Source organism: Mobula hypostoma, chromosome 5 (genome assembly GCF_963921235.1).
Source record: "Mobula hypostoma chromosome 5, sMobHyp1.1, whole genome shotgun sequence".
Lineage (NCBI taxonomy): Eukaryota > Metazoa > Chordata > Chondrichthyes > Myliobatiformes > Myliobatidae > Mobula > Mobula hypostoma.
The window spans coordinates 26004852-26017528 of NC_086101.1; the positions used below are offsets into that span (position 1 = coordinate 26004852).

The 12677-nt window shown below is 40.4% G+C and overlaps 1 protein-coding gene across 1 annotated transcript; it reads left to right on the plus strand.

Annotated features, from left to right (window-relative positions):
- The first annotated feature begins 1348 nt into the window (after window positions 1–1348).
- LOC134347291 (probable G-protein coupled receptor 139) lies at window positions 1349–2203 on the plus strand. The gene has a single exon (XM_063049690.1). The coding sequence runs from the start codon at window positions 1349–1351 to the stop codon at window positions 2201–2203; it is 855 nt and encodes a 284-aa protein (XP_062905760.1).
- Window positions 2204–12677: the final 10474 nt, after the last annotated feature.

Genomic DNA, 12677 nt, shown 5'->3' on the forward strand with positions numbered 1-12677 from the left:
TGCTAATTGTCATCGTGAACTAGTTCACGTTATTGATAAATCGAGGTACAGAGCATCTGTCCTGAACCATTTTCTTTCTATTGTGGTTACATTGTGTTTGAATTGTTGTCGTTGGAAGTCTTTGTTCCTTTGCGTAAAATCAAACTAGTATTTTAGCCAATCCGGACGAAACTATACGTTTATATGAAATTGAGAAACACAACCAAGATAATTTAAAATATTAATTTGGCAAGTACGTATTTTCTTTTGATTCAGAGACTGACAGATCTGATGAGGACTCATGAACTGAAACAAAGACCTTGTCATTTATTGACAATGTTGCATTTTAAACTGAGCTGGGATACTGAAATTTGTGTGGCAGCCATGAGGCAATATGAGTTTGAAAGTCAGCAACGGCAGCATTTAATTTCCAGAATACTCTAATTTCTAATTATTACTAAACAGGAAGAATTACAGTTAACAGCTGTCAGAATGTCTCATAATATGCTATGGCTTGGTCCTCATAATCCCACTTCCGTTCTGGAGTGATGAAATACGGGTAAAATGAACATGCGCACATTGGACAATGGGATATATCTGGTGAAATATGTTTAGTGCATAAAAGAAATGAAATTTCAACATGATCAGTTGAGTCCGGTTCGGATAGAGGACACCATGTGATGTACTTGTACATTTATTTATTCTGTGCTTACATCAGTCTATGCAGAACACTGAGCCATTTCAATGATAGTTTGCACTCTCGAGTTATTAAATTTCCGTAAAATTGCGTTGCAAGATAATTTTCGCTTAAGGATTAGTGTGTGCACATTATCCAGTACACCGCGTGTTTGAAAAGGTAGCATTGAAGCAAGGAGAATCTTAAATTAATTTAAATAAAACTGAAAATCGTAAATATAAATATCGGTATTAATTTAATAAGTCCAGATTCACACGAGTTTGTTATTCTACGTCGTAGAGTCATCAGTTTTTGCCACTACAGGATTTGAAATACGTACAAAATATGTCACCTTTTCTAAAGCAACACTCCAAACTATTCCAAATTTTCGATCAACGACTTTGCTTCCAGTAACCACAATTAATCCTCGCCAGTGCGGCGATCAAAGAATCTCCTGCGCGACAGCTTGTTTCTGTAGAAATGTCGCTCCAATTTATGACAGCAAGTTCTCGCTGACAACTTTAAAACGACCACTACGTAAACTTCATCTCGGACGTTACATTCACCTGTAAACGTTTTTTTTTCATCTGAATAGTGTATAATTATATTTTGTCTCCTGTTATAGGCAATCTAATGGCAATTATAATTCTCTCGAGAGGGACTTGCGGTCTTTCTAAATGCATTACTCGCTATATGGTTGCAATGGCCGTGGCCGATCTACTGGTGATAATATTTGATGTACTATTGTATGAGATTAATGACACGTATTTTCCGGGCTCACTCTTGGATTATACACCTATCTGCAGCCTCAACATCGCCCTAGTCTTTGCGGCCATCGATTGCTCCGTCTGGCTAACTGTTGCCTTCACGTTCGATCGATACATCGCCATTGGTTGTCCGAAGCTGAGGGGAAAATATTGCACAGAACGGACTGCGACAAAAGTTATTTTGATTGTCTTTGGACTAAGTTTTGTACAGAATATTCCAATTTTCTTTGAAAACGAACACGTGTATATTATTGACAATATACCGTATCTCTGCAAAGTGAAATCATATCTCTCTAGTTTAACGATATGGGTTGCATATTTTTTCGTTGACATTATATTAACACCGTTGGTACCATTTCTGTCGGTTGCGCTGCTTAATGCGCTGACAACCAGACACATTCTACAGGCCGCTAGAATAAGAAAGGGACTTAGAGGAAAGGGGAGCCTCGAGGAATACAATGATCCGGAAATTGTGAATCGCAGAAAATCGATCATATTGCTTCTCTCTATATCAAGCTGTTTCATACTGCTATGGCTGGTAACGTTTGTACATTCAATATGCACACAAATTGTAGGCGTTCAGTTTATGCTCACGGATTATAACGATCCTTTCGCCACCATGGAGCACACTGGATATATGCTTCAGTGCCTGAGTTCGTGCACAAATACATTTATTTATGCTGTGGCTCAGGCTAAGTTCAGAGCAGCATTTGCGAAATCTGTTAAATATCCTTTCACTTTAGTTAAAAATATTTTTCAAGTCATTCAAACCTCATACTAGATGTCGCTTAGCATTAATCATAGCCTGGTATCCAAATTCGTTTACTTCTGACACATTACGAAATATGTTTCAACAGCCCAATGATGACAGGCCTTCTGAATTTCTAAAACTATTAAAACCACGAGATCATTGTTGAGGTACTTGTATCTAATTTATATGACCCGGGCATTCAAAAAAAAAAATATGACTTGCCAATGTTATTCGTTTGAATTAAATTTGAATTGTCCCCATGGAGATCACTGAATGGATGTCCACATTTGTTTTGCTACAAAGATGAATCCGGAGTTTGCATAGAGGTAATATTGTACGATGCAAGAATGCTCTCACTAAAATAATCAAATTTGCTGTACTCTTGCCATCCCCATCAAAACAATAAAAAATGTGTGCAGCTCCGGTGCAATGAATCTTAATTTGACGCAACAGAGGTGTAAATTATCTTCGACAGAAATTCTGACATACCACGGGAAATTTCACAAGGTGCATATTTTTCTTTGGATCCCGTAAGGTGATGCCAATTTTTACGTTCTGCTCTCGGTATTGAACAGAAATCGTGAATCTGAGGAAACTGTTACTACAGTTGTGGCGAAGACATTATTTTTTCAAAACATTGGGTGTTGTGCTTAGTATCAAACGATCAAGGTATCAGGGCAGATCCAGCGAGAACCTGCTACTGTTTTGCCCTCAGTGGCCACTTAATTCGGGCTATATTGCTGCTGTCGGTAAAATCTAATTCAAGGTCAATTTGTTTTGCGCTTAGAGATTATCCTCAGCACATCACTGTTGTAACACTCCGTTACTTGAGTTACTGCCTTGAACCTGTCTGGCAATTCCCCTCTCACCTCTTTCATTAACAAGGTGTTGTCAACCACAGAACTGTCGCTCACTTGATATTTTTGTTTGTTTTTCGAAACATTTTCTGTAAAGACTGCAGAGCCGGTTGTGCATGAAAATGTAAAAAAAAACACAGCAGTTTTTTGTCAACTTTCCACTCCGTCGGGCAACAGCAAACATTCCACAGACAAACTCGTTTCGATCACTTTCTTGTCCATTCCAATGTTTAGTCTGAACAACAACTGAAACTCTTGGCCATGACTGCATGTTCTTTAATGCACTGAGTTTCTGAAACATGGTTGGCTGATTAGGTTTTGTATTAGTAAGCAGGCTGATTAGGATTTGTGTTGATAAGCAGGTGAATAGTGCAACTAATAAAGTGGCAAGTGAGTGTATAAGTATAAAATATATAATACCGGGACATGGAAGATTTCTTTTCCAACCTTTACAGCAACATCACACAACATACTTAATTCCCTTGGCAAAAGTGGGCATGCAGGAGCTTGAAGCTTTCAGAAAGTATGTCGTTAGCACTCAGTTTCGGAATGTTAATATTAGCCTTTACATAGATATAGTTAATTTTTGTAATGTACTTTAGTATTATGAAGCAAACTCAAAACATTAAAGGATCATTAGGTTGTTGAATCACTTGGTGACTGTCCCAAATATCGAAAGAAGCCAATTCTTTGACCAGATGATGGCGTAGTAGACAATTTTAATATTTTGATTTGGGGCCAAAGTCTAGTGATTACATCATTACTACACACAACAAACATATCGTGGGCTACATGGCTTAGGATCAAAAGAGTTTTGAAGGTAAAAAGATGTATAGCCGAGAAATGGGCACTTCCACCATCAGATTTACGCCAGCCACCAATCATACTTTTTCACTGATCCCAATTTATTCTCTCCACATTCCCAGTAACTCATTCCATATTTCAGAAGACACGAACACGCTGGTGGAAAATTAACCTACCGGTCTGCACATCTATGGCATGAGGGAGAAAACAGGAACAACTGAAGCAAATTCAAAGTTTCTCTGCAGTCTTTTGAGCTTAATGATGTTTCTCTAACAGTAGGTTAATCAAAACAGTATCTAATCCTCCAAGTGCGCTCTCAGAAGCATATTCGACAACTGCAACCTAACATTCCAATTCATATACAGCTATGGATCTTGTCACTACCATTAATTACTCAGTTTTGTTATCCACTAGTTAATTATCTATGGATCAAGAGGTTGGCCATGTATTACTGCGAGCTTGGTAAATGCCTGAAATCTCCAGTCTCCCTCTCTGTGCAGTCCTGTTTGCCATTAAAAGATTTGCATTCAGTGCCATCTTCTTGGAAGAAGTGAAGTATGAATAGTCAGTATGGAGTCAGAACCAGGGTCCAAAGCATTGGCTGCATGTGTAGTCAGAGCTGGGATTCAGATGGGCAAAACTGAGAGTCAGGAATGTTGGTACAATTCGATCCTGAGATCTATCAGTATTGTGGGCTTGATGTGTAGTTTGGACCACAGGGGCCAGGAATATGGGTAGGTTTACCTGAAAGCTGAAATTAAATGTTAAGAGCTGAAAGCTACACAGAACTTATTGTATCCATGCAGAGAATGAAGCTTACTTTCATTGTATCTCTAGTTTCATTGGAAGTGGCGTTAATGGTTATGCCCATTTTAATGTTTGAATCTGGAAATGTGAACCCCTATCTCTCACATATAACAACACAGTTTACATATATTGATATATCGATATTTTTACATGTACCGAGATAAAGCAAAACACGTAGCTTGAATGAAAAGTTTGTACATCTTTTTAATTTTTGAACTGTGTATAAGAAATAATATTAAATCATTGGAAAGAGATGACATAGGATTGGAAGGTGTAGGATCTCAATGGGTTGAGTTAAGAAATGGCAAGGGTAAAATGACCCTAATGGCAGTTGTATACAGGCCTCCATACAGCAGCCTGGATGTGGATTACAAATTACAGCAGGACATAGTAAAAACGTGACAGAAAGTCAATGTCTTGATAAATGTTGGGGATTTTAACATAAAAGTGGATTGGGAAAACCAGGTCAGTACTGGATCTCAAGAGATAAAATTTGTAGAATGTCTAAGGGATGGCTTTTTAGAACATCTTTTTGTTGAGCCGAACATAGGATTGGCTAGACTAAATTGGGTGTTGTGCAATGATCCACGGGTGATAAGAGGGCTTAAGGTTAAGGAACCCTTAGGGAACAGTGATCACAATATGGTCGAGTTCACATTGAAAGTTGAAAGGGAAAGAATAAAATCCAGTGTGTCGGTATTTCAGTGGAATAAAGGAAATTACAATGGCATGAGAGGGAACTGACCAAGCTTGACTGGAAAGGGTCTCCAGCAGAAAGGACAACAGTGCAGCAATAGCTGGAGTTTCTGTGAAAAATGAGGGGATGGCAAGACAGATATATTCCAAATAAGAATAAATTTTCAAAGGGAAAATTTTCAAAGGCGAATGCAATGTGGCATTCATTTCTAGAGGAATAGAGTATAAGAGCAGGGATGTGATGTTGAGGCTCTATAAGGCGCTGGTGAGACCTCACTTGGAGTACTGTGGGCAGTTTTGGTCTCCTTATTTAAGAAAGGATGTGCTGACGTTGGAGAGGGTACAGAGAAGATTCACTGGAATGATTCCGGGAATGAGAGGGTTAACATATGAGGAACGTTTGTCCGCTCTTGGACTGTATTCCTTGGAGTTTAGAAGAATGAGGGTAGACCTCATAGAAGCATTTTGAATGTTAAAAGGCATGGACAGAGTGGATGTGGCAAAGTTGTTTCCCATGATGGGGGAGTCTAGTACGAGAGGGCATAACTTAAGGATTGAAGGGTGCCCTTTCAGAACAGAAATGCGAAGAAATTTTTTTAGTCAGAGGGTGGTGAATCTATGGAATTTGTTGCCATGGGCAGCAGTGCAGGCCAAGTCATTGGGTGCATTTAAGGCAGAGATTGATAGGTATCTGAGTAGCCAGGGCATCAAAGTTTATGGTGAGAAGGCAGGGGAGTGGGACTAAATAGGAGAAAATGGATCAGCTCATGATAAAATGGCGGAGCAGACTCGATAGGTCGAATGGCGTACTCTGCTCCTTTGTCTTATGGTCTTATGGTCTTATGGAAGAAGGACACTACCGTGGCTCACAAGTGAAGTCGGAGTTAAAGTAAAAGCAAAAGAAAGGACATACAAGGAAGCCAGAGCTGGTGGGAAGATAAAGGATTGGGGGCTTTTAAAAACTTGCAGAAGGAAACTAAGAAGGTAATCAAGAAGGAAAAGATGAATTATGAAAGGAAGTTGGCAAGTAATATCAAAGAAGATACTAAAAGCTTTTTGAAGTATATAAAGGGCAAAAGGGAGTCGAGGGAAAATATAGGACCAAAATAAAATGTCACTGGAGATATTGTAATGAGATATGCAGAAATGGCAGAGGAACTGAATGTGTATTTTTCATCATTCTTCACTGTGGAAGACGTCTGCAGTATACAAGATATTCAGAGTGTTAAGTAAGTAAAAGATCGTGCAGTGAAAATTATGACTGAGAAGGTGCACAGAAGCTTAATATTCAGAGGGTGGATAAACGTCTTGAACCTGATGGAACGTACACTCGGGTTCTGAAGGAAGTAGCTGGAGAGATTGTGGGGGCATTAACGATGATCTTTCAGGTATCGATAGATTCTGGCGTTGTACCGGATGATTGGAAAATTGTAAATGTTACTCCGCTAATTAAGAGGGGTGGGAGCCAGCCGAAAGAAAACTATAAACCTGTCGGACTGATATCAGTGGTTGACAAGTTGTTGGATTCGATTGTTATGGATAATATTACGGGGTACGTGGAGGCACATGACAAGATAGGCCAAAGCCAGCATGGCTCCCTAAAAGGAAAATCTTGCCTGACAAACATACTGTAATTCTTGGTGGAAATTACAAGCAGGGTAGACAAAGGAGATGCAATAGACATGGTATACTTGGATTTTCAGAAGGACTTTGATGGGATGCGGCACATGAGGGTTCTTATGAAATAGGAGCCCATGGAATTACAGGGAAGTTACTCGCATGGATGTAACATTAGCTGATTGGCAGAAAACAGAGAGTGGGAATAAAGGGATCCTGGCTGTTGGTTACCAGTGGAATTCCACAGGGGTCGGAATTGGGACCACTGCTTTTTACGATGCCTGACAATGACTTGGACTACGGTATTACTGGATTTGTGGCTAAATTTGCCGATGATCCAAAGATAGATGGAGCAGCAGGTAGTGTTGAGGAAACAGAAAGACTTAGATAGTTTAGGGGAATGAGAAAAGCAGTTGCAAATGAAATACAATTTTGGAAAGTGTCTGATCATGCACTTTGGTGGAAGAAATAAACGGGCAGACTATTATTTAGATGGGGAGAGAATTCAAAACGTAGATATGCAAAGGGACTTGGGAGTCCTTGTGCAAGACAGCCTAATGGCTAACCTGGAGGTTGAGTTGGTGGTGAAGAAGGCGAATACAATGTTGGCATTCATTTCTAGAGGTATAGAATATAAGACCAGGGCTGTGATGTTGAGGCTCTATAAGGCACTGAAGAGACCACACTTGGAGTATTATGTGCAGTTTTGGTTTCCTTATTTTAGAAAGGGTATACAAACATTGGAGAGGGTTCAGAGAAGTTTCACAAGAATGATTCCAGGAATGAAAGGATTACTGACTGAGGAACGTCTAGCATCTCTTGGGCTGTATTCTCTGTAGTTCAGGAGAATGAGGGGGAATGTCATAGAAACATTCCGAATGTTAAAAGACGGATTATTTAAAAGTTGAAGATTATTTAAGAGATGGATTAGATATCACAAAGTTATGACCCATGGTAGGGGATTCTATGACAAGAGGATTGAAGGACATCCATTTAGAACTGAGATGTGGAGAAATTACTTTAGTCAGAGGGTGGTAAATCTGTGGATTTATTGCCAGGAGCAGCTGTGGAGCCCAAGTCATTGGATGTATTTAAGGCAGAGATGGGTAGGTTCTTGATCAGCTGGGCATCAAAGTGTATAGGGTGAATGCAGGGGAGTGGGGATGACTGGAAGAATTGGGTCAGCCTATGATTGACTAACGGAGCAGACTCGATGGGCCGAATGACCTACTTCTGCTCCTATATCTTATAGTCTTATGGACTTTTGATCTTCATAGAGATTAATTAATTACAACAGTATATTAAGGTAGTACAAGGTAAGACAATGGTAGAATGCGGAATAAAGTATTTTGCAGTCCATAGCAAGTAGTGAGGTCAATAGTCCATTTTATCCTACTCAAGATTATTTAATAGTCTTATAACAACAGGACAAGAGCCTGGTGTTATATGTTTCAGGCGTTTGAATCTTCTTCCCTAAGGGAAGGCATGGAAGAGAGATCTTAAACACATGAAATTCTGCAGATGTTCGAGTTCCAAAGCAACACAAACAAAGTGCTGGAGAAACTCAGCAGGGTCTCAGCCTGAAACGCTGACTGTTTATTTATTTCCATAGATGTTACCTGATCTGCTGAGCAATGTGTTTGTGCTGGAGAAGAAATAATGTCTTGGCTTATGGGATCTACTTTACTGGGACAGCAGGAAGTGGAGACAGAGGCCATGGAGTGAGGTGGGTGCCACAGCTCGTTGCAGTTTCTTGCATTCAGAGGTAGAGCAATTGTCCTTGGCACTAGCATTAATAATACAGGTTTTTACTGTTTGTATTCCCCTATTTCTTTGAGTGATATCGTTTTCTATTAACATAATGAACTTCACAAACTTCTTAGGAAATCTCTAAATGTGAACATCGAAGCCAACAGGAATGGTTAGACATGTACCTCTTTAATGGTCAGATTATCCATTGTTCCAACACACTAACACTCTTCCAACATTCCAACTTCCATAGTGCACCAGAATTTTAAGTACCTTTTCCTTTACTACAATTATATTCTGAAGAATGTATTTATTTATTTTAAATTTAGAGATACAGTGTGAAGTAGGCCCTTCAAACCACTCTGTCCTGCAATCCCCGGCACCACAATTATACCTTAACCTAATCACAGGACTCCCTACAATAACCAATTAAACTGCCCTGAATGTCATTGAATTGTTGGAAGAAACCAGAGCACCCGCGGAAAACCGATGCATTCCATAGAGGATATAGAGGTTCTTTACAAATGACACTGGAACTGAATTCAGAACTCCAAGCTCTAATAGTGTCACGCTAACCACTACACGACCGTGACGCGTACATTTTATCAATGTACATGGCTTAAATGTCTGGGTTATCTCTCCACTCTCTTCATCTCATTTGTTCGTTTAGATGTTTTGTTAAGAAAATCCACAACACCCTTCCCATTCACACCCAGCACTCTCACCTTCTTCCTGTACAGGCCCTCCAGGATCTAACAGCTGCCCATGGTCCTTCACAACACCTCACCATCCTGATCATCTTTCGGTGAATCAGAAGCTTATGTTTTTCTTTTTTTCAAACACCGTGCTTACTGTCCACAAATCAGCATGGGTGTGACCCAAGTGTCCAGGCTCCTGACATTATGTTCCAGATTCAATGATAACTAATCTCTCTTTCCTTGGTTTAACTGCATGAATCTCTTCATTTACTAATGAAGCTCATTGGAAGTTTAAAGAACAGCATCTCGTTTTACCTATAGCCATTTGATAGCACTCAGACTGAATTTCAAATTTCAGGGCATGATCACTGAAATCCTTTTTTGCACCCATCTAGTGTAGGAAAGGACACATGGGACAGTAACGAGAACGCACACCAGTCGTTGTGGAGCAGTCAGCAGAGGAAAGGGTGAGCAGCATCAAGCTCCTGGATATCAATTTCTCACAGAGCCTTTCCTAGACCAAACATATTGAATAAGTCACGAGGAAGGCATGGCAGTGACAAAACATCATGAGTATTTTGATTAGATAGGATATGTCATCAAATACTCTTGCAAATTTCTAACAGTGTGCTGTGGAGACAATTCCCATTGATGACATCACTGCCTGATATGGAGGCTCCAATTCACAAGATAAAGAGAGGCTGTAGAGGTTTTCAAACTGTCAAATTTCTACCGGTGTACCATGTAGAGAATTCCCATCCACTGTATCGCTGCCTGGTATGGTAGCTCCAATGTGCACTCAAAAGAGTCTAGAACGGGTTGGGTTGCCAGAACAAACCTTCTCTAAATTCAATGTTGGCATTCCTTTCTAGAATAGAATATAAGTATAGAATATAAGTGCAGGGATGTGATGCTAAGGCTCTATAAGGCACTCGTGAGACTGCACTTAGAGTATTTTGTGCAGTTTTGGGCTCCTTATTTTAAAAAAAGGATATACTGACATTGGAGAGGTTTCAGAGAAGATTCATGAGAATGATTTCAGTAATGAAAGGGTTACTGTATGAGGAACTTCTGGCAGCTCTTGGGCTGTATTGCCTGGAATTTGGAGAATGAGAATGAGGCGGGATCTCATAGAAACATTCCAAATGCTGAAAGGCCAGAAAATATTAGATATTTGAAAGTTATTTCCCATGGTAGGGGAGTCTAGGACCAGAGGGCACGACTTCAGGATTGAAGGACGTCCATTGAGAACAGAGATGTGGGGAAATTACTTTAGTCAAAGGGATGTAAATCTTGCTGCAAGTGGATAAGGAGGCCAAGTCATTGGGTGCATTTAATCATAATAAAGCACAGCACAGAAACAGGCCCTTCAGCCCATCTAGTCGGTGCCAAGCAATGAACCAGTCTACTCCAATTTCGTATTTTTCATGTATATACAGTATCTGTAAGAAAATGAACCTGAAGTTAATATATAGTAACATAGTCGTGTTCTGAGAATAAATTTACTTTTAAATCTGAACTTTGAAATGCACCATAACAAAAAAGGTGAAACTTTCATTATCATTTCGGAAAAGACGTGACGTTTTAATTCCATCCGGGAGAGGACACGTGCACCGTTTTCAACATTGCAACCACACATCACCTGCACCAATGGAGCATCACCAAAGGATCAGTCTGTGCTTCCAGATGGAGGGTAATGGGCTGCAACGTGGACTCTTTATTTCCCTGTATAGACGCTGCCAGACCCGCTGAGTTTCTTCAGTGAATGCTGTGCGTTTCATTCTTAAGCCTCTAGTGCAGGGGCTCCCCACCTCGGGTCGACTGACCCCTTGGTTAATGGTAAGGTTCCATGGCATTTAAAAAAAAAGGATGGGATCCCCTGTCCTGATCCAGTGGGATTTGAACAGACCCATGAAAGTACTGCTGACCGACTGACAGTGATGTCTATGTTGACTCAAGAACCTGTAACACGCTGTAATGTTTCATGCTCGTGTAATGGTTTGTCTGTAAAAGCAGTGGTTGGGTTGTGATTAGAGATAACGGGGGCTTTGGAATGTGTGCTGGGCAATGAGGGAAGATGTTTTCTTTCTTGTGGGCCTGAGCGAAGTTTTCGCGGGCTTTTGTTCAGCGGAAGGTAGAGAGAGATGATGCCAGAATGGGGAAGCCGTAGTCTGCAGGACGGAGTGGACGTGGAATGGGGTCGGGAGTTGACGCCCGAGGGGAAAATCGATGGATAACTAACAGACTGGAAAATAGTGAGCTCCAATGTTGCACATTAGATTGTTTAACGAGAATGGGCCTTTTTTCTTTTTTGTTTCTTTACTAACATGTAGTCAAATTAAGAATTATAAAGCTCAATCATTTAATTGCATATTGTGTACCGTTTGTCATTTCGGGGTACTGATTTGTAACAGGGGAACACATCATGCAGCATCCACCCAGACATGATTCCTCAAGTTTAGCCGGGCCGGAGGCTGTCTTCCCCTAGATTAAGCTACTAGCTGAACCTGAGGATCACAAGCACATACATCAAGAGTAAATGTACTTTGAGCAGAGTCCCCACAAACAATCCCTCAAGTGCAGCTCGTAGAGAAACACGGCTGAAGGACGATCAGGACTAGAATCTCAATGATTGACTGCTCAAGGGTTCCTGGGCATACATGGCTCTGAGGCCAAAACATATTGGTGAAATTACAAAGGATTTAACTAGGAGCTTCAGGATGTTCAGTATGTCATCAAAGAAACTGGCAAATTTCTACTGATAGACCGTTGGGAGCATTCTAACTGTCTGCATCGCACGTCCGGTATTGAGGGACCATGGCACAGGATTGGAAAAAAACTGCAGAAAGTTGCACTAGCCTCCCCAGCATCGAGAACACTTTCAAAAGGCATTGCCACAAAAAAAAAAGCAGCATCGGTGATTTAGGACCCCCGACACCCAGGATCAAGCCTGAAGACAATGTTTTAGAAACAGATTCTTCCCCTCTATCATCAGTTTTCTGCGTGGACAATGAACCCTAAACACTATTTCACTATCTACATTTTATACATCCAACTGAATCTTTATCTGCTTTCTATCTTGTGTGTGTTATATGTGCTTTGGTCTGTGTATTACTGTTGGTGTTGTGTTTCATACCTTGGCCCTGGAGGAACGCTGTCTCATTTGGCTATATTAATGGGTATTCATATACGGTTGAATGAAAATTACACTTGAACTGAATTTATGTTAGGGGGAGGATCACTGGACTAAACACTAGTGTAAACATTCAGGCAACG